The 23,188-nt window shown below is 37.0% G+C and overlaps 1 protein-coding gene across 1 annotated transcript in view; it reads left to right on the forward strand.

Annotated features, from left to right (window-relative positions):
• The window catches only part of PDE5A (phosphodiesterase 5A, cGMP-specific), a gene marked incomplete at its 3' end in the record, with an annotated part of 33,856 nt that extends 11,346 nt beyond the window's left edge, over window positions 1-22,510 (forward strand). The window contains exons 5-12 of the mRNA XM_010020718.1: window positions 9,631-9,702; window positions 10,325-10,414; window positions 11,618-11,755; window positions 12,998-13,065; window positions 15,190-15,298; window positions 17,275-17,359; window positions 20,871-21,046; window positions 22,451-22,510. Coding sequence (XP_010019020.1) covers window positions 9,631-9,702; window positions 10,325-10,414; window positions 11,618-11,755; window positions 12,998-13,065; window positions 15,190-15,298; window positions 17,275-17,359; window positions 20,871-21,046; window positions 22,451-22,510 — 798 coding nt within the window. The remainder of the gene's footprint in view (window positions 1-9,630; window positions 9,703-10,324; window positions 10,415-11,617; window positions 11,756-12,997; window positions 13,066-15,189; window positions 15,299-17,274; window positions 17,360-20,870; window positions 21,047-22,450) is intronic.
• Between the last annotated feature and the right edge of the window lie 678 nt (window positions 22,511-23,188).

The raw sequence follows: 23,188 nt of genomic DNA on the forward strand, positions 1-23,188 counted from the left end.
TGTATTTAACTCTAGAAGTGCTGTTCCCCATTCCTGTACCAAGTATGTCAGCATTATAGCTCTCTGCACGCTTATGTGTCTTATCTCAGTGCTTGCTCAGATTGCATTTAAGAGTTACTGTACTTCAGCTTAGCTTGTATCTACATTATTTCTTTAGAGGACACAAATTAGGTTTTACCATTGTTTAAAAGGCTGGATTTTACATTCTATTAATTTATTACTTAAGAGCTGAGTTAAGAAATATGTTAAGTGCTTAACATCAGGCATTGGAAAATACATGGTATCGATGTGATACAGAGAATTTATCCACAAGTAATGTAACTTACATCACTCCTAATTTAAAACAATGTGAATGTGATCATCAAACACTTGTACATATTTCCCATCCATGCTACTTCTCATGGAAGTTCTCTCTTCCTGTCTGATGCTATTACAGTAGGGAGAATTCTTATTAAGGACTAATGATGTCTTGCACTGAGTATTTGATGAGTGAGTTCAGTATAGTCAATGAAAGCCAATGAACGGGAAAAAAGTGAGGCCCACTGTTTTACTTAGGGATTATGTATAAGTTAGTCTGGGTTTTTTTGATTCTGAACATAGTAGCCTTCAGCCACATCTCTAGTTCTTAGAATGCTCACAAAGTGTAAGGTGCTCTGTAGCATGTGTCAGAGCTTTAAGATGGACATTTTCTCTACTGTAATTCCTTTATTTTTTCCAGAGTATTTATAGTTTGTGTCCAGAAAGCTCAAACTCCAAAAAGAAATGCTGCAAAGATTGTTTGAAGACATCATACCTTCGTTTTCTTGCTCTTCCATCTTTCACTCTTACGGAATCAAAGAATCATAGATCGTAGAATAGTTAGGGTTGGAAAGGACCTTAAAATCATCTAGTTCCAACCCCCCTGCCATGAGCACCTTGATTCTGACTGCACTCAACCTTTTTTCATTAAATAAATTGATTAAACTCTTGATTCAACTTGTTTGTTGAATCTTACTCTAGCTGACCCAGATGATCAGCCAGAACTTTCTTTTTTCACCTACTGCTAATTTTGGTTTAAGATATCTTTTTCAGTTCTTCCAAGGACAGCATTTGATCCTCTCCTACTCGTGCTTAAACAACTTCTCCTTTCTAACCGGCAGCAGCCACTGCTGGCCCTGGGCCAGCTGATGAGCAAAGCAGATGTTGTATGTAGTGCTATCGGGGACCAGTGATCCATGTCAGCCTGATGAAAGGCTTTAAATTTCACCTACTCCATCACGTTTACTTTCTGTTGAAAAAAGTGCTATTCTCTATGTAATTGGGATCAGGAATAAATGACAAGATCATGCTAGCCAGGGAGTGTGAAAGTAGTTACTTCTCACCGGGTCATGCTGGTAGGTGGGGAAAGGAGTAAGAGCTGTACTATGTTGGTCCAACACACCATGACTTACAGGCTGAATAAACCTGCAATTGGCCATATCTTCAGCTAGCTTTCTACTCCTAAGTGCATCAGCAAGTGGAAATGAAGCAGGAATTGGTTTATTTTGAAAAGTTCAGCCAACCTTCAGTCTGAGGAGCATGTAACACTCCACTCATGCAGTAATTTGAAGGGGCCAAATGATGAAATTTCTCCTGGGAAAGGATGGCACTTCTAAAGTTTTTTTCCGATTTTAAAGTCTCTACCAGAAGGTTTTTCTCCCTCTCACCATAACAAATGGCTGACATGTTTCTGGAGAGATGTGAGAGTCAGCCAGTCAGTCCTTAATTTGCCATTTGTATTCTGCTGCTTCTTCTGTTTAAACCTCCTCTCTGCCTTCCCCCACCCCCTGCCAAGAAAATGCAAAACGAAACTAGCTCCTCCCTGTTAAAAAATAAGATAAAATAAAACAAAAAAGATAAGATTTAAAAATCTTCAAAGCTCCTCTAGTAATGCTGAGACTAGTAAATGCTGCCTTAGCCCAGGATACCAGCAACAACAGTCAAAAAATTATTTGGGAAGACATCAAAAAGTAAACACTGAGAAAGAGAAGCAACTGGGGTTTTGTATGTGTGTGTGTTTGTTTAGTATTAGTACTATTTCTTTTTTAAACAAAAGAGTCAGTAGTTGAAAGGAAGAAAATCTCATGCTGATTATTAAATCCTCTGGGCCTGCTAAAGTATGGAGGTTTTTCCAGTAGATGGTTTTCACATTTGCCTATATTTCCATGAGGCATGTGAGAAACTAAAGTCTTACTTAAAAATAACAGCTAGTAAAAAATTCCATAGATGAAAAGAAGAAAACAGTTTGATTCACAGAAGAGCTCATAAAAAGGACCCAGGAACTAGTATCAATGAGAAAAAAGCAGTGCAACAAGTGGACTTTAACTCCACACAGTTGCGCATGAAGAATGGAATTAAGTCCACTTAATAGTAAAAGAGCTTTTCTCAATCCTCTACTTGACCTATTCTTGCTGACAGAAATGCCACAGACACACTGCATTTCAGATGCAGAAAATTCTGCTGGTTATGTCCTTTAAGATCAGATCATAGAGGCTTACATAGTGCCAGCTTTACGAAGAGTTCTCATTTTCCCATGAAAAATTACAATGCCGACTGACTGAGCTTTGCATCTCACTTCAGGGGCTTTGAACAAACTCCCGGTATCTGTAAACCCCTGCAGCACAATCTCTAATAACTAAACAGGAATTCTTTCAATCCCATCATATGGATTGAAAGGATTACCAGGTGATGTTTCCCGGCATGAAAGGCTGTATCATTTACAGGTAATCACCACGGAAGAAAACAAGGAGGAAGAAAGGCCTTGGGTAACCTGAATTGTATTCTACTTAAAAAGAAAAACATAATGGTTCTAAGTCAAATAATTTAATCATCTGTTCCTCCATTTACATTTGTCATAAGGTGCATATGAAGCCATAGCAAAGACTCCATTTTGATCCTTGAAGGTTTTCTCTTCTGGTGATTCTTCTGTAAGAGCAGATATATATTTATTTCGATATCAGTATGTAAGACTTGCTACTTTGGTTGTTGACATGTATCAGAGAACACATCAAACCCTTCAAAACAGACCGTTATTTGTTTCCTCAGTAGTACAAAAGTCACGAATTAAAAGTTACTATTAGCCAGCCTGTACCACAGAGTTACCATGGTTATTTCTTTTGCAAGAGGACACTGGTATTGCTGGCCACAGGCTTTAGCTACAGCAGTTAATGCTAACCATTTCAGTGCTACAGTGCTTATACAGAAAACAAGGTCTTAACACTACAGGCAGAAGACCTCAGTTTGTGGCAGGTCAGCACTGTGTATCTCAAGCAGCTTTTCTTTCCTGGTGTGTCCTTAAACCTTTAATTTTTCAGAAGCTTCAAATACTACTCATGTACATTCTAGAGCTCCTCTAATAAAATCAGTAAATGCAGTGGCACTTTATTCTGATTTTGTTTGGTCTTAAATTCATTCCTTTCATTTTTTTTTTTCAGCTGTGCAAAATAATTTCCATAAATTTCATTTCAGTTTAATTTCTACTCAAATCTGTAGGGTTTTTTCATATGGGAACTTTTAGCTGAATTAACTGAGACCTAATCTCCCAGGCTCTGAGTGCGTACAGTTGAACTTCCTATTAATTGGCTAGGGAAATGTTTTATTCTGGCAATGCTCACTCTGATAGTTTAGTTTGTTGTTTACTTTGTCTTATCTCCAAGTCTTTGTCTTCCTATCTGCTGCTAGGAAGCTCTTTCCAACAAATCAGAGGTGCTACTCTATTTACAACAGCCTTTAAAAATATCCTGTTGAATTTTATTGTATAAAATATGTCCAGGCATGTTACTGTTAGCCAGCTAAGTTATTCTCTCCCACAGTGAACCCTTCAGGTATAATACATCCCAGTCACTGCAGTATAGCGTAGATCTAGCCAGTTGTCCTGGGTTCAGCTGTAACTTCAAGCAGCTAACTCAAGTTCCAGAAGCAGTCTTGCTGCAGGATTATGGAGATCAGTAATTTGCTTCTTGGGTGGATTTTCGGCTTATGTTGAGACATGTGTTATAGTAGCTAGACTGCTGGAAATCATGCAGGCTACTGCTGGCAGGAATGATAGAAGAGGATGTGAAAGTTTTGATGATTAAAATTGAAAGCCTGTAAATACAGTTCTGTCCCTGCAGGATAATTTTACAAGCTTGAATCAAACCCCTGCAAGACCAGGAGAGCAAAGTAAAGTTAAACCCACTTTTGTCTTCTCAATTGTGTATGTTCCCATCTTTAAAATGAGATACAAGTTGAGTTTCCCTCTTCCTGTTACCATTTCTTGTCTTACTGTAATTTTTCTTCATGTGCCAGCCAAGTAAATAAAAAACCAACCATATCTTTTTTCTGGAAGCAAAATCATACTACTTACATTTTTAAGTCAGCTGAAGTAAAAATACAAAGGGCACTAGTTGCCTGTAGAGCTGAACAGCTTTCACAGAGTTAGGCCTGTAATCATAATGTACAAAAAATTGCAGCATGAAGCAATCCAGATAAAATTCAGAGCACAGTCATTAGCACTGAAGTCATCAGTCATCACCTGCTGGGTAGTGCTCTTGGTAGCCTGCTACTTTTGGAGGCAAGAGTCAGCAATTGCAAGAAAATAGTAAAAATAAAGCTCTGATAATTAGAAGAAGTCTCTCCTGGTAATGTGGATCAGGCTTTATTAAATGGGATAACTGGTACAGATTGAGAAGAAAGATTACAGAAAAAGTCGCAACACTGGAAGATGGCCTGTGTTGCCAGCAAGAATGCAATTAGGAAAGCACTTTTCAGATGTGGTAAAAAGGTGTGGAACTCAGTAATTGTTGGAGGGCTTTTTTTCTCCCTTTCTGGGACTGATAGTAAGAGAACAATTCCATCATCAAAATTACTTTTTGTTTCATGGTGTATGTCTTTCTTTCGTGAACTGCATGGAAAATATCAAAGTACTTGGTTTCTGACCCAAGGGGAATTTTTCCAAATGACTTGAAAGAAAGCTGGACCACTAAGGCACTTTACATACAGCTTGTTCCTTTCTGCTCCCTCTTACGTGCTTTCAATACAGCAAACCTGGATGAAGGCTCTTGTTAGGAACTGCTTGACTACTGTAGATACACCTTGTTCTATAATCCCACCTACCTAGTCAGACTTGGAGTAAAGCTCATGAAAAAGACCACATAGCACTAAATAGCTCACTGATTACTTTAAACTGATTACATAAACTCACAGGTATCAAAGAATAAGCAGATAATCATTTCGGTCTTTCTTCTCCCTTAGTCTTGTTTTATTTCAATCCAGTCTTCTACCTTAAGCTTTTCTAGTGGTCATCCCCTTTTCCTAACTGTTTTTGTCCTCTTTCTTTCCTACTGGTTTTGACTTGGGTGACCAAGAAATACACAGGATAATTCTGCAGGCATAATAAGCGAATGACAAGAAATCAAACATACACATGATTTGCTTTTGTCCTAATTACATAATTACTTTAGTAACAGGAACAGATCCTCTAGAGTTTCCGACATCTCCTCCTAATTACCTGGTTGTAGACAAGACTCCAGTGGCTAAATAATATCATCCGAGATTTTACTCATTACTGTCTCTACACCACATTCTGTAGAATTTAGTGGAGTTTACTGGAATTTGTACTGCCATAAATGAGGACAGAATTTAGACCAGTTTAATTTTTAAAAGTGTTCTGCATGAAAAAAATGGCACACGCTACAAAGTTGTCTTTAAAAGCTTAGAATGCAACTGAAACAACAACAACAAAAAGGTTTGCATCTGCACAGAATTTTTATCATCATCAAGTCAAACGTGAATTTTTAGTAGGTTTATTCTCATTACTCCCTCCCTTTTCAGTTCAAAGTTTTTATTGAAAGATGTTGACAAAGATCTAAAAATGACCAAATGCTCTTGGAACACATGCCTTTGTTAATGTATCAGAAACCTGTAGTGCTAACGAAGGGAGCCTAATTAGTCTTTCTGCTATATTAATATTGTCCTCTAACTGGTTTTTTAGAGTTTTGTTTAAGCACCACAGACTTGCATTTCATGGCGAGGATATGTTTATAAAAGATGAAAGTGCTCACCTTCTGGATGCCTTAAGAAGCCTCTGACCTCATGGAAGTTGTCTTAGCTCATGCTGGATCAAAACTGAGTAAGATAATACAACTATAATAAAATACCCACAGCATGAGAAAAGGCCTAACTATTAAACTCTGCGCATGTAGGTTAACATAAACGCATACTGACTTGTGAAAGGATTCTAAGTCTGCTACAGAAGTACACAAGACTAGTTGTACATCATTACTACAATAAGAAAGTTCACAGGATAAGAAATATTCCTCACAGAAGTAAAGGAGAGGTTGACTGTGGGAAAAGCTGGGTTGTGTGGAATGGAGCTGACAGTTAAGCTTTATTTCAGACAGATGTTTTTGAGCCCACAGTTGGCAGTGATTCATGCTGCAGAACAATGACCTTATTTGTAACATTAGTATTTTGGGAAGGCTAGGCTGAGAGATAGTAAATTGTCTTCTTTTCCATTACAAAAGTAAAACTGTATGCCTTCCTTCAGTTTAGCAATTACAAATTTAGTGTTTAACAGTTAAATACAGCTTTTTAAATGTGCACACCACATAGTTTTCTCCCGATACCGTTTATCCCCCAAAAGCAATCTGAAAAAAGAACTATCATTCACACCTTGCACTGGTCTTACATTCCTTGGATCTCAAGCAAAGGAAGTTCTTTGCAGCTTTGTCAATAATTTGTTGTAAGTGTGCCAAAAAATCTGAAAAGAATCAGAAGCTTTGAATATACTTCATTGCTTCTTACCATGTAATCTTTCATGTTATGGTACAAGGCTAGATGGGCTTCATCTGTGCTAGCACATTCTAGCCTCTGAGTTTACTACAGAGCAGATTTACTGAGTTTAGCAGAAGATAATATCCAGCCATTTAAATAAATAAAAGGCCTAACTGTAAGGAAGTGCAGGGTTTTAGTGAATGATTTCCAGCTCCTCCCAGTTTCCAGCCTCCCTCTCCCACTGTTTGCTCTGGTGCTACTTGTTTCTTTCAGGTCTGCCTTAACCTAAATCCATTCCAGGTGCTGCTGTTCAGCTTGATACCATAAACTGTGGGCTTGCTTTCTGGGTACCAATATAAGTAATGGCTCAGATATAATTGTCCCCATCCTGCACTTGGCACCTTCCTCAGAAGGTACTATGGTACCTTTCACATCCATCCTGATAAACAGCATTGAGTTCACCCCACTCTCAATATCAGTTACAGAAACCTGTCATTACTCGCTGACAGTCAGAACATTCAATGATTTTTTTTTACTTTACAAATCAAGGAAACTATACTTTCTCCAATTCTTTTAAACCTAAAGTCAGATTAGTAATAATCAACAAAATATCAAAAGGAGTGGAAACATACTGAATTATATGAGGGAAAGGCTAAGGCCTTGAAATCCTATAATCTAAGAGATGTTTACTCATCAGAGAGAAACACTGTAATAATTTAATAGAGAACAAGAATGTGCATTAGTAATGTGTAGTATAATAAAACTAAATAACCTTTTACTAATGGAATGACAAAATGCTTGAGTTAGAAAACCTCTTATTTTCGTCTTATCAAAAGAGCAAGTCAGGGATCTCAACTAAAATTAGTCTGTCTCTCTTCCTGAAAGCCTTCCAATTTTAGTGTGCTGTAAAATTATGTAGTTAATTTATGGTTCAGAAAGAACAAGGATAAGTGCAGAATCTAGACGTTTAAGCTAGTTTACAGGACAGAGTGGTTACTGCCAGTATACAACGTGAATGACTGCAGTGGAGAATCTACAGAATTACTATCCCAGTGAATTAATTTTCTAGAGAAATGCTCACTTTCCCTTCGTACTGACTTGTATGAAATTCTCTTTAAATTCTTTTGCTTTCCTTGGGCTCTGAAAAACAGATCCAAATTACCACAGATGACGTCCGTGTTAGGTATGTAAGAGTAAGTCCAAAGCATCCACCCAGTTTCATTTTCCCCCAGATGTTAAGAGCTAGAGCCTGCATTAGAAACTGAAATCAGTACTAAGCAAAGATCTGGATTCTGCTTTCCTTGTTACAGGGAGTTCTGGGGTTTGCAGGGCAGACTGGTTTCCTGGGAGGCTCTCACCAGTGTGCAGAATTGAACTCCATGAAGAGTGGCAGTAACAAAAACATCATGCTTAAACAGCTCTGTTGTTCTCTTACATTCATTTTACTTTTTCAAAAATCTAAATCAACATGCTGGATCAAGAAATCATTTTTATTGCCTAACTATCCTCCAGTTACAAAAGCACTAGTAGCTTGGACTTCCATCGACTGTCCCTAAAGGGACTATTTTCTATTTTGTAAAAAACTATATTTTAAACTCCCAATTCATGGAATTATGTCTGGAAATTTGAAATCAAATTTTACCACAGGTTGTTTCTACACTAAAAAGCATCACCTGAAATATAACATAATTTAGACAGAACTTTGTAAGAATAAAACTAGATATGTAATCTGGCTTGGTTTATTGTCATAGAGATTCTATTTTCTTCCACTTAAATCCAAAAGGAGACAAGTCAATTAAGGAAGTAAATGGAACTGGTCTTTTGATGTCTTTAATACATAAATCATAGTAGTTGTTTCCTAGTTCAGGTAAATCCTTTTTGTTACTCTCTGTGCACTGAGTTACTTATGTGGGCAGCCTTAATTTATGAAGCTTCTTGGCTGGTGATCTTAGTACATTTGAAAGCTCAGACTTAAGCCACGTACCAAAAGCAGAAAGAACTACTTAACAGAAAGCCTTTAAAGTTGATCAGGGCATATGGATTTGCTTCTTAGGTCTATCACAGATGTCCTGCAGGACCTGTGAATGACTTTTTACCCTTTGCTTAGCTGCTCTACCTGTAAACCAGGATTCTTCCCTACCTTATGAGTTGCTCCATAGGGAAAATAAATAAAAATAGCATAGTATCAGCATGCCTTGGCAAGGACAGCCTAACTAACAGCTGAAGCATAACAAAGTAATCTCTTCTCGGTGTTGGTTTAATGTCATCTTAGTAAAAGCTTGCCTTTAAAAACATACTGAGTTTGAGTAACAAACTTGAGTCTGGCAGGAATACAACCTTCATATACTGTTTTTCAGCAGATGAAAATCCAGACAGATTCAGAGAGATACAAAATGCAAAAAGATCACTGTAGCCAAACTCCAGATCCGGTGAGGAGGCTATGTTTTGGCAATTCTGTCAGAGCTAGCAGGAAGGGTATTTCCTACACACACAAGCAGATGAACTTTAGAGAGAGCTGTTGCATAATCTGGCTTCTGACTGCAGAAGCATAAACTGTTGTAGTCTTTCTTGGTGAGGAATTGCTCCAATTTGTAGAATCAATTTTGGATCAAATCGACCCCTCTTCATAGAGTGTCCAGGACTCATGCCACTTGGTTTGGTTTTTTTTTCTCTATATATGTATATCAGGTTCATGCTCAGGTATACATAAGGAAAAAACAGGCTTAAATATCTTATCTAAATGTCAACCAAATGAATGCCTTTAATGATCATTTATAATCTTCTATAAATATGTACAGAAATAGAATCCAGAGACAGACTCCTAAAAATTACCTAATCACTCCATTTGGAATACACTAGGTTGTTGGTGTGGCTCAAGCAATCAATAAGAAATCTGGAATTGGCGGCACTTTCACGGAACAAGATGAAAAGGTATAAAAGCTGGACGTTTTTGTCTTTCCTGTTTTCCCAGGGGAATTGGGGAGGGGTATGTTACTACTTTTTGCACCGATCAGAAATTTTGAAGTTATTAAAAATTAAATATCTCTGAAAAAGTAATACTGCAGATTTATTTCTTTATGAGGCCAAATGTGGATGCGAAATAGTTTAATTTCTGGATCAGCATGGTATCTCTCATACATCTCTGAAACACAGGCTTACTCTACTGAGATGTACTATAAAGCAGTTTCATAAATTTCAGTCGACATAATTTTTTATTAATTGATTTCAACTTTCCTGGAATCCCCAACAAACGTATTTTGAATATCAAAAATATTTAAAATATTTACTTGATTCCTCTGAGCTGCTGCTTATATCAGTTCTACTTTTACCAGGATAAACTGTGAAGATCGTTTGCTTAAAAAAGGGATACAAGATTCTTGAGGAAATAACTGAAAAAATCCCCAAACCTGAATGTGTGGTTGCCAAAAATAACTAAAAAGTAACAATTAATACTTCAAAGTGAAACCAAAAAACTGCAGTAACTTATCTTTGAATAGAGTTAAGATGCTGTGAAACATTACCTTCACAAGGTCTGATGTTCATTTGTCTTTAGGATTTTGCCGCATATTTGGCATTTTGTGGAATTGTTCTTCATAACGCTCAATTGTATGAGACATCTTTACTTGAGAACAGGCGTAATCAGGTATGGTCAACAGGTTTGTCACAAGAGTACCGAAATTGCGGTGGTTGGCTAGTAATCACTGCCTGCTACCGATAGTTCTCATATGGTAGTTACTCCTTGGCTATTTTCAATTATTCTAATTGAACACTCTGTATCTCAGGTAAAGCTCTAACTAACTTGCACTGAGCAGTAGCTGGGCCCAGTCCACCTTGGGCTGTGAAAAGTGGACTGTGTAGGGGAAGAAGGTAAAGCTACATGTCAGAAAATTCATTTCCTGTCAATATGCTTCATATTGCCTGAAGTTACCCTGTGTCTCACTGTAAGTATTATACAATCAGAGGTGTACATGCTCCAGAGATTTCAGAAGAGTTATCCCTACAGCACAGTAGAGGTTATACAGATTGCTTTTTTAGTCTACTACAATAATAAATAGTCAGTAACCGTATTTTCAGTAATGATCAGATGGAAAACTGAATTTCCTTCTGATTAATGTAACTGTATTTTGCAGCCACCTTTATAACTGATGGGTTATTAATGCCAAGGATTTTATGGGAGAATATGTCTGCTATATACGGTATGAAAAGATTTTGGAGAAACAACTAGGCAGCAATTTCCAAGTGACTATCGGTGTTTCCAAATCGGTACAAATTTGGATAATCTTTTCAAATTGGCTAGATGCTTCTTTTGAGGGAAAAAAGAATATAGTATGTGCACACCTAAGCAGCTAAGTCCTTCAGTGACAGCTCGGAAATACAGCAGGCTCTATCTAAATGATGTTTTCACCAAATGAGTTCCTTAGGATCTGTTAGAATTACAACAGATAATAATTATGTTCAAAACTCCTAGGAAATGTAAATACTGCTGTTTCTAGAATGCACACACGAGCCACAGGAAACTGTTAGGTTTCCTAAAGACAAATAACTGTGTTTTTTGTATTTCTCAGGTTTCATTTGATGAACTGTTAATGCTTAAATCTATTCTATCTCTCTGACTGAAGACATCAGACAGCTAACTATGCTATTTATTTCTTTCATCAAGCATCAAACTGGCTATTATTTACTGTTATCTTGCAGTCTGTATGAGAGCCAAAATTTAATTTTGGTCACAGTCATACATGTTGACTTCCTTGATTCAGGCAAGAGGAAAAGAATCAAAGACAGCAGAAATTATAATTATTGCTTAAATCATAATTAGTCAAAATCTCACGAAAGACATTTTCCCCAGGTGCTTCTTGATCTCGCCAGTCTGATTTTTGAAGAGCAGCAGTCTTTGGAAGTGATTCTGAAGAAAATAGCTGCCACTATAATATCCTTCATGCAAGTGCAGAGGTGTACCATCTTCATAGTGGATGAAGATAGTACTGTGAGTATGTTTTTTTCTGAAGGCAGAAGTGTTTATTCCATGGGAGCAGCATGGGCTTCCCTCCATTCTGACTTAATAGTATTTCAAACCCATAGTATGTCCTGTTGCCTTTTTGTCCTCTACGTTTTCTTTTACAGTATCTGCTCAGGTTAGCTGTTGACTTGGGAGGCTTTGGTCTTTGTGTAGGCCAGACTGCCATTTTATGCAGCCATTCTGCATTGCCTTTTGGCAAACTCTGACTCTGAGCACTCTCAAACTCTTTCATATCTCATTTTCTTGGCTACGGGTGTATGATGGAAACAAGGAAAATGCTGGGGAGAAAAACAAGGTAGCCTTTGCTTCCTGTGCGTAATCAGTTTTGATAGCAGTTTATATTTCTTGAGTATGTCTAAGCAGGGAGTGTCCAAACAAGGTATCTATAAACAGATACATGACCTATCCTAAGCTTGTGGCTCACTGAAGCAAAGCAAAACTGCTTTGCAGTTCTCCCACCTCTGTTTCCTTCCTATTGAAAATAGGCAGCAGAACAAGGAGCAGGATACAATGCTGTATGCCTCAGTCTTGTACAGGTATTGCTAGTTTTACCTTTACTACTTGTTACAGATACAGGTGTAGTAAGATCTGGAAGTAAGGAAGCATTTCCAGGTTCTGTAACACAGAAATAACACACAGTACCTGTGATCATCTGCCACAATCCCATCTTTCACTGTAGAAGAGTTACTTGTGCACACAAGGTTACAGAAGAAGAATTTGTGTATTTTTTGTATTAACCTACCCACATTGTCCTTTCAAGTTAGGTAAACTCCAGCTCCTAGTTTGCAATCTGCAGTTTGAATCTTTAGTACAGAGAGAATCTAATTCTTCTCTACATTTACACTTCTCAACCGTTAAAAAAAGCTGGATGAAAAGCAGAGATCAGTCAATACGTTTAAAATGTTTTGATGTCCTTGCATGTCCAAGCAAAGCTGATCTAGAAGGTTAAAATAAAGAAGTTCTGCGTTGTCAGATTTGGCACAGCCTATAAATAGAGATTCAAGATTCAAGACACTTCAATAATATTTAAAGTTGTATCAAAAGGGATTTTTGTGGTAGGATCCTGTATGCTTGCTGCTAGATGAAGTTAAGTCTTGTGTCTTTGTTACAGAATAGGTTTTGATAACTGCAACAAGCCTTTCGTGAATACTGCTAGTCTAACGACAACCTGATACTCCTATATATTAATATATCCTCTTTGTATTCCAGGATTCATTTTCTAGTGTCTTTCACATGGAATCTGAGGAGTTAGAAGATTCAGCTGAAAATCTGAAGAGGTAAAACAATGAATTGAAACTTTTGTACATCCCAGCTGAATGTTGAAGAAACTATGATTTTTTTTTATTATTTTTTTTTTTTATAATAACAGACCTTATTTCCACTGGGTACCATGTATTACTGCTATTTTCACAGAGCAGGTTTTGCCCTGAAATGTACCTAGACAAGCACTATTGCCTTAAAAAGGTCTGAGCAGAACAGGAGAGCAGGGTCTGATCACTTTGTCTAAGTACATTGTATTGCAAGGGCAAACTATGGAAATGTGCAGAATGTCAGAAGTAAGCATCTAAGCTGGTGGGCTGCTCTAATACTGATCTGTAAATCTGCATAGATAACTGTGTTGTAGCCACATTAGCAGATACAAATCCTATTTATGATTTTAATCAATTATTTTAATCATTACTCATATTTCATAGATCGAGAAGCTGACTCAAAGAACATGACTGACAAAACCAAGAATAAAGTTCTAACTTTTTGAGAAACTATTATGAAGTTCAACTGGGAGGAAGGGAAAGATGTAAGAATAGTTGAATTGAAATAACCAGATTAAATAGTTTCTAAATCTAGCCCTGAACCTCAGTATTGAAATTTGAAAATTACTGTCTCCATTACTTTTCTCTGTCATCAAAAACAGTTGTTTCAAATAGTGTCAAAAGAGTGAGACACAGTTGTATATAAAATACACTACTCAAAGATAGGGTGCAGAGAGAAAATGGAGGTTTCTGTACCCCTTTGATCTTTTTGCAGTGAACATTTATTATATTAAATTTAATTCCATATATTGGAAAAATATGTCCAAAGTGTGTGGCTTGAACAACTAAAAACTGTTGAGCTGTAGAATAATTTTAGACAATGTGCAATGAGAAAGTACAGAGGGTACCACAGGCTAGTAAGATCCAGGGTGAAATACAGAAGTTCCCGGTTACCTCCTCTTCTACATCATGGGAGTGGTAAAGAGAATTTACCTTTCCTATTCATTATCCCTTTCATGGTTACTAGTTAATGGACTCAAAATGTAATTTACTGGCTGCATGCGCTCTCATTAAATTATTTCTCATAACTGATAGGAAAGAAATCTGGGAGGCTTAGTGCATATCTGAATCTTACACATCACATGTATCTTATAATTACAATTATATGCCGCGGACTGTACTATGGTTCTACCACTGGAGTTGGAACTTCTGCTATGCTTGAAGGGCACGATTTTGGGCAACACCAGAAATAGAACAACATGGATTAGATGGGAAGTACTACTTCACATAACAAATTTCAGGCTTATTATTTAACCATGGACCCTGATTCAAACCCCAAATCAGACCAGTTTTCAGAATTGTGGGGCATTGCCCTGTATAACCAACTTTGTGAAATAATGAATGAGCAATTTTCTTCCTCCAGCACTGTGAACATCCTTACACCAGCAGGATCACTAAAGCCAAGTCAAATGTCACAGAGAAATTACAGGAGCTTAAAGGGAATAGGTTTATTATTAGGACATATGTCCTTTTCCAAAGTAGGCAAGGGGTCCAAGAGAACTGAAATGCCTTAATTGAATACATTGTGGCTAAGAAAGTAGGTTGATTCTGTAAAGGTATTTTATGTCCTCCTTTGGAATAAACAGTTCTATTTCAGTAACAGAATCCCCATGCAACTGATTGTGCCTTTACTTTAGAACAAATTTGAAATGAACTTGAAACTTAGCAGAAAATTCACAAACATTACTTGCTGCACTCCATTTAAAGAATGTGAATTTCATCCAGTATTGATTTTACAGGTTTGTCAGATTTGTGAATGGAGTTTGTTTTCAAAATTTCTGTTTACTTCAATATAAACCCAATTGTTCATTCTTTATACTTCATCTGTATAAACTGTACTAATTTGTTTATTTCTTAAGTTTGGTGTTCAATGTTAATGTTGAATATTAAAGAAATGGTGAAACATATAAATCAATCCACTCTGTTTTGTGATGACAGCTGGATTAAGATACAGATTTGAACTCAATTCTGTTATATATCTATTGGTTATATCCTTTCCTCATACAGGAAAGATACTACAGTTACCTCCTTTGCATAATGAAATGACCCATTTTCATACTAAGGAAATAATAATAATATTGTATCCTTCAGGGACTGTGATACAAACAAAATCAATTATATGTATGCTCAGTATGTCAAGAATACAATGGAGCCTCTCAACATCCCAGATATCTACAAAGACAGAAGATTTCCCTGGACAGTACGTAAACTAAGATTAGATTTAAAATTCAGAAATGGAAAATGTATTTCTTTGTTTACCTTTCAAACCTTTTTTGTTTTCCCCGTATTATTTCTATTAATTTAATGGCCACAGTTAGTATTCTGCCAACACAAACGAAGGTACCTTTGCTTGCTAAAATTAACGATCAGTGAAGAAATAGTACAGGACCCACACAGTGGGCCAGGTGACCAGGGGAAGGATTTATCCCTATAGCCATTATTAAAAAAGCTTTATATTATTTTCTCAATAAATAGTGTGATGTGGAGAGCTTGCAATATGTTCTGCGGAAAACGCTGAAGTGAGGAAAGTTGGAGGTCTTCATAGTAATCCTCAGTAGTTTACTGTGAGTGTTGGGAGACTCCCATAAGTTCCTTCCCTTTTATCCTCTCCCTTCCCTTCTTGTTCTGGCAAAGGTTAATTTTCTTTGCTGCTTTGGAGAGAGAACAACTTCACTTTTCTTTGGGAGCTTTTGCTTCACGCTTCATCAAGTATGAGCTTGTGATACGGTATACTAACTGAACACACAGAGAGTAGTATGGTATACTACTGAAGTAACAGAGTCAGGAAGGAAGGTCACTTGGCAAGACTCAGACTACAGTCAGGTTGCCTTCAAAGTCATCATCAACAAAAAGCAAACTTGTAATTCTCTATTTTCCTGCCAATGCCAAAATTAGAAAGATGGCTGCTCTTACTACATTTAAGCCTGTTGGCTAGAGGGGCTCAGGGAGAGGATACTACTACATGCGAGAAGAGTTGGTATGATCGGCAGATAGCTCTCTACCTATCTCTGTTCTGAGATGCACAACGAAAAGCTCAGTGTTCAGTGTGATTGTTCCAGTAAGTGGAAAGAATGGGCAGGCTCATGGTGGGAAGCTGCGTTTTTTCCCTTTTTCCATGCGCAAGGTTTCACAGATGTTCTGGAATGGGTTTCTATGAAGGATTGAGCAATACAAAGCAATGTGAAGGAATTGAGTGCTCACCACTTTGCAGTACAGGGCCTAAAGTTATCTTAACTGCAGGAGGGGAAATAAAAACAGAATCAGGCAGATATACTGTATATATCAATATAGAGGTGATTATTTTGAAGACATGTTAAGATAAAATTAAGAGTCATCCGAACAACTGTGTGTCTACATAAGGCCTTGCACTTTGTCAGCAGGGTTAGAGTTCTTTTGCATTTTTCCCTGGAATCTAGATTACTTACATATTATGGATGTAAAAGAAACTTCTAAAAAGAAAATAATACTGGTGCTAGAAGGAATTTTGGATAATGTTTTTCAATATCCAGTTGCTCCACCACTGTGCAGGAGCTGTAGTTTTCCTACCTGTTGTTCTTTGGATCATAATTTGGTCTCCACTAAGGCCCCTTTCATTGTGTTGGTGGATTAATAAAGGCATCTCAAATGAAAAGGGTCAACGAAAATTTTAGTGCCACAAAATGCATAGTTACCTTAAAGTCAGGTAGTTACTCTTGTTTTATGACACCTGTTCTCTGTTCCTTACATTGCCGTATTGCAAGGAAAGGGGAAAGGTCAATTCCTTTTACAGCTCATCACTTGATTAGAGTAAAAAAGGTGTCCCAAAGCCCATCTGGTCTCTTTTCAGCTGCACTGAGTGGAACCCTTTGTAATTTTCATGGAAGTGGTACCTTCTTATAAAAGAATCTATTATAAAATTAGCACATTGTTAGCACAATTACACAAGCCACTGTAAACTCCTACTGAATCAAGATTATCATCATCATGTTTTTTTATTATTCACCAAAGCTTGTATCAGATACAGTGTTTATTATACTGTCCAGCCAAAGATGTGCAAACTCTCTGAACACATAGTTTACTTTTGAAGGACTATGTAAGCCAAGAATAGCTGTAGATCCCAGCTCTACAACTTCCTCTCTTCAGCCACTTAATATTAGTCTTTCAAATTATAACTGTATTTTTTTGTTTGTTTAACAGAATGACAATGCAGAAAATGTAAGTCAACACATAAAGAGTTTGCTGTGTACACCAATAAAAAACGGGAAAAAAAATAAAGTGATTGGTAGGTATCTTTACAAAAAATATCTTTATACATTTCATAGAAATATTTCTGTGCTCCACTGTAAAATCTAAGCAACATGGAATCTCAACCCAGGAAAATCCATCCTTAATCATCATGTTTTCACGTCTGCTGCAACCTTGACTGTAAATTGCTTCCCTAATGAGTTACCAAGTATGTAGAGTGCTTTTGTGATACTTCACTGTTTTTGTATGTGCAATCAAAAATTTTCTGTAAGTAAAATTATTTTCATTGCTTCCTGTTCAGAAAGTCAGTTACCCCTATTGCTTGTGCAGATCTTTTTACAAGGCAGTGAAAGGAAGAGAAGACCTAAATCAGTAAATAAGCTCTTCAGGCCTGAGTTGTCTGTAGCGCTGGGCTTTTAGGGAACAGTGGTAGCATGGGGAAGGATGAGCTGAACTGCACAAACATTGACAGTTTCCTGAAATGAGACTCAGCTATGCAAAGATTCATACATTAGAAGGTCAGCTGCTGTGCCATTTTGGTGCTACTGACTGCCCTTTGGAGCTGCCTGCTTCTATCTCTGGATTACACTGGGAGCCTGTAGTCCTATTGTAAGACAATAGGTTTAAGTGTCTAAAGCTACTCAGTGTAAATATCTCTGCAGCATCGCCTTCATTTTAATAGAACTACTTTTCTTCTAATTTAAAGAGTGGCCATAGTACTACTGGTTTCTTGGTGTAGCATTTTCAGAAGTAATTTGACATGATTTAGGCCTAGATGCTTATGGAAACTTAGAAGTCTAGCTATCTCTAGTTCCCTAAATCTTTTAGGTGGCTGTGGTCTGGGTCCTCAGAGATAAGTAACACCTAAATAGTTTTGAGCATCTGATCAGGGAATAAACTTAAGTCTTGCACTGAGTTTCAGATTCACCTTAAACATAGGGATGATGATGCTTTTGGAAATTACCAGGACTTTCCAATCCCATGAAGACTAGAATGTGTATCAGCCCTCTTTCCTGGCACCAGTAAGTTCCAGAAGCAGGCAGAACATAATATATACTGATTCCTAGATAGCAGCATGAATCCAGCTTCCTCAGCTTAGAAAACATTTGGCAAGTAAATGTTAAGAGTTCCAAGAATGCATTTTTAATGGTCTTGAAATAATTTTTCTTGAGAATTGTGGCAAAACTGCATAATCCAAGGTATATGGCAAATATGAGGTCCCTTTTCCACGAAGACAGATTTTTTTTAGTTTTTTTTTTTTAAACTCCAGGAGCAGAAAGAGAAGAATCATCTTTACCTGATGGAGTTCTCTGAAATTTCTTTTTATATCAGCTTCTTTAATGAGTTCTGTTATTACTTTGTTTAAATATTCTGCCAGACCCTAGAAGACCAAGATAAAAGATTGAACTGTTGAACTTTTAATTAGAGATATCTCATTGTGCTATTAGTACTGATAAGACAGTCACATCTGATCTCATGTATTTTTTTCTACTGTTATTTTCTGCGGAAGTTCAAACTGAAAGTTTCAGTCAGGCCACCCATTTAGGTAGGTGTTCCAAGTCTGAGTAATTCTCACTGGGAAATGTTCCTTAAATTCTTTTAAGGTTTCACAGCCTGCTTAATGTTCAGATCTATAACAGGTCAAGGTTAACAAGCTGTCTTCGGGACAATACCCAGAAGTTCCTTTAGCATACTATGTACTATGTAATACAGACTATTATTATAAGTCTACTTTTTCATTTTTAATATTTAGATTTTCATTTCATTTACCAGAATGTGGTAAGTACGCTGTGCAGATGGGCATCGGGTAGGAAAAACTGTCCACAGCAAAACTGAGCAAATCTTACTGACAAGAAAGATGAAAAGAACTTTTTCATTCTCCCATCTTTCTGTTGTTTTACAACTATGTCCAAATAAAAGACTTCTGAGTTTCTTTAACTGTAATGTATGGGCCACTCAATGCTTTGGGGAAGCTTCTGAAAAGATTAGAGTCTTAAGTACTACACAGTATATTTCCTGCAGTTCCCCCATTATTTTTTTTTAAGAGACATTTACATGTATCCAAATACTGTGTCTTCTAAGAATTCTTTTGGCTTTGTGGCTTATTCACTGTTGAGTCTTAATTTTGTGTTCATTCCATCACAGTTGCTATGGAAATAATTAGAATGTCATAAACAGTACTAAACAGAGGTCTGAAAGTGAGTTTCATGACATTTTGTTATAGACTTTTTTAAGTCAGCCTCTTTTTCCCAGGGGAAGTTAATCTTGCTCTTTGTTAATCTTTATTTGCTGGGATTATGTATTTTTACTATTATTCAAGTATCTAATAATCTCATTCCAAAAAGGTTCAGAATCCTGTTTGCAGTATTCATTTACCACAACCCTTGCCACAACTGTTTACAACTACAGTTATAATATTCATACTGATCTCTTTAGGGGTGACTTTTATGGTAAAGTAAGTTCCCCAAACAGAATGTAGTTTGGAAACAAGACAGTGTTACATTGTCAACAGACATTAAACTTCTACATGCAACACCAGTGTTCTTCTAAAACACAGTTTATATGTGACCAGGAAAATGCTAGCTTTTATGCTTGAAAGCGTTAGTACTCACAAGACTAAGAAAATATTTGGACTCATTTAAGAGAATAATCACCCACAGAGCAGTTTTGGCCAAAGAAGACAACCTATACTTACAGAGCAGCAGCTTTAATTAATACTCCGATTTCTTAGCAGAAACTGCCACCCGCTAGGTAAAACTGAAGTGAGGTATATGTGTGAATTTCCCTCTGCTTAAAAATGGGGTTAAGTATTTAAGCTGCAGCAAGGTTTGGTAGAAGTTACCTGTCAATGGCATGTGCACATCAAAGTCCAGAAATTCTTAACAGAAAATAAACAGATGGAACTATCAACAAGTTTGAACCTAACAAGTAGAATTCAGTAAGATGCTTTTCAGTGAGGTCAGCAGTCTTTGGAGCAGGCTGTATTTCAATCACATCCTCATAGAATCGGCGAGTATACTTCAGCGTTGATCCTCAACTTGGGTATCTCTCTTTAGTTCATTTATTTTAAAAAATTTCCAGTACTGATTCAAGTAAGGAAGTGAAAACTCTGTGTATCACTGTTCTGACTTTCATAAATGTTCTTTTGGCGTGGTTACAAAAGCCTAATTAGCCTCTAAAGGACAAATTGTCTTCAGGGATTAAATCAATCTAGAATACTATTAATAATAAAATGACCCTGGAATTTCACAAGATAATCAAGTCTGTAAAGTTCCACATTTGTGTTTTACAAATCCTAATAAATACTTTTGAATCTACTAAGTAATATAGAACGTTTTAGCATTTACTCTATAATACAATGAAATTACTTTAAAAAAAATCTGGGGAAAATCCTGTAGCACTCCTGTGTGTCACCTTTATGTCTATTGCTGGTTTACACTGTAGGCTAAGCTGTTGTAACCTTAATTTTTCTCTTGATGTTCCATACAATAGCTTGTATGTTGGCAGTTCTCTGTTTTACATCTTTTAATTTCTGTATCCTGGCACAGGGGTTTGCCAACTTGTGAATAAGATGGAAGAAAACTCGGGCAAAATCAAGGCTTTCAACAGAAATGATGAACAGTTCCTGGAAGCGTTTGTCATCTTTTGTGGCTTGGGGATTCAGAATACACAGATGTATGAAGCTGTAGAAAGAGCCATGGCCAAACAAATGGTGACACTGGAGGTGAGCTCAATATCTAGGTGGTCTTTCATTAGCCCAGATGGACCCTAAGTGCCTCCAGGCTCTGTCTGTTCTACACAGAAGTGCAGCTATTTGCATGGATACTGAACAGAAATTGTTCTCCCCTACAAAAACAGCATTTGGCCTGTTGAGTTGCACAGGAATTTTTCTGCTTGTTTCTGTATCTGCCAGCAGACTATTTAACTTGGTATTGTATTTTAAGTTCACTCATGAGATTTTGTGGTGAGCTGAATGCATCTTTTCCTCTACATGAGGCTACACATTGGCAACGTAGTGGCTTTGTTCTGTTGCGTAGGAAGAGGAAATAGTTTGGCGGATTAGGGGCTTCCTTTTCTTGTCTGAGGTTTTCTGTGATGATTTTGGCTCAGTCCTTTAGACAAACCGGTTTGTGTAGTAAAAGCAGCATTATTGTAGGTTTTCAGCAATTTCCTCATATGCCATCAAACCATATCAAGATGAACGTCATTTGGTCTCAGCCTTTGAATTGGTTACTGTTAAGTTTAATAGCTAAAGAGGGCTTCAGTCTGAGAAGCTGAGTTGCTTGGAGGTGGTAACTTGAAGTTGAAAGTGAAAAATTTGTAGACTTCGGATCTCCTAACATTCATTACGTAAACAGAGTCTTCGCAGTATTCCTAAATGGGGATTATGTATCCTGTAGCCTCTACAAGAAATGTTGAAACTCTCAAATAAACCTGTATTAAGTAATGTTAAATAAAAACGTGGTAAAATTATTGTCAAAACCATTTCGGTGCTTTAAAAAAAAGAGTTGTTTGTTTACATGGCAAATTAGCAATTCTCTCTCCTACTATAACACTTTATAGATAACGTAGGAAGTCCAGAGAGGTCATACATTGGTATATAAGATGGCTTCTTTTCCTAAAAAGTCAGTCTCTAGTTGCTGAAAAACCACAATAACTTTTTCATGTCCTTGGTTCTCAACAGCTAAAAAAATATGAGCTTATTTTGTTAATTTAAACCAAACATATTGTCTTTCAGATTTTTTTGCCAAGTTTCAGTTAGGGCAAAATTTTCTTTTATGTCTGAAGAAACTCCTGAAAGGATTACTAGGGCAACAATGTCAGGCTCATATTTATAGCTGTTTCATGTATTATTTGTCTTTGAAAGTGGGGCACAAAAGCTTTCCAAAGAGCAGATCAGAGTTCTTTGCTCTTTTATAGAAACTAATTATCTCAAGAAGATTCTGTGCTGTGGGAGATTTTTGAAAGCTGCAGATACCTCATATGCTTTCTGAGAGCTCCCTTAAAACCAGCATGGGCCCTGCATGGAAACTACATTTCATCAGCAAATGCAATGCAATGCCATGCAACTGCAAGCTGAGAATTCTGCTTTCTTGTTTGTACTAATGGCTACTTTCTCTTTCTGTAGGTTCTCTCATACCATGCTTCTGCTGCTGAGGAGGAAACGAGGGAGCTGCAGGTAACAGCGGTAATTGAATTTTTTACTATTACTTTAGAAATGCTCCATTAATAGAACAACAAAGGGCAGTCCTTTACATGGACGTGATTCTTAAACATGCAGAAGCACACCTTCCAGAAATAAAAATTACAGTGAAGCTTAAACTGCTCAGTTCCTGAGTTGAATCAAGACATTACATAAAAGAGAAATGTTAAAATGAAAGATACAGGTTGGCCAGAGAGCTGCAATTAATTACAGGAGAAGCAGAAGTATAGTGACTGCCTTCTCATGAGTTTGAGTGCCAGTAACAGCTGATGCAATGTTACACAATAATTACATATTTCAGAACCAAAATGTTGAGAACTCTTCTGTCTGCAGCTAAGTCTGAATGTTGTATATTTTATGACCTTACTGCCTTACACGGAAATTCTGAATTTAATTGTTAATGCAATGATTATTATTTTTATTATTTTTACAGTTGCTTTTCTGTGTAGTGTCCTGATCTGCTCATGTTTAATTCTGGGTTTAGAAACCACTGCCTAAGGAATAACTATAGCTATGATTTCAAGTATAGTTCAAAGCATAGCCTGTGCTTAGTTTCTTCAGTTCTCTCTGTTGGAGCAGACTTTCTGGGGAAATAGCATCACCCTGCTGCACAAAAAAAAAGGGAAGGATGAAGGGACAGAGAGGAAGGCAGACACAGAGAAC

This window comes from Nestor notabilis, unplaced genomic scaffold (assembly GCF_000696875.1).
Source record: "Nestor notabilis isolate BGI_N333 unplaced genomic scaffold, ASM69687v1 Scaffold31938, whole genome shotgun sequence".
NCBI classification, from domain to species: domain Eukaryota; kingdom Metazoa; phylum Chordata; class Aves; order Psittaciformes; family Psittacidae; genus Nestor; species Nestor notabilis.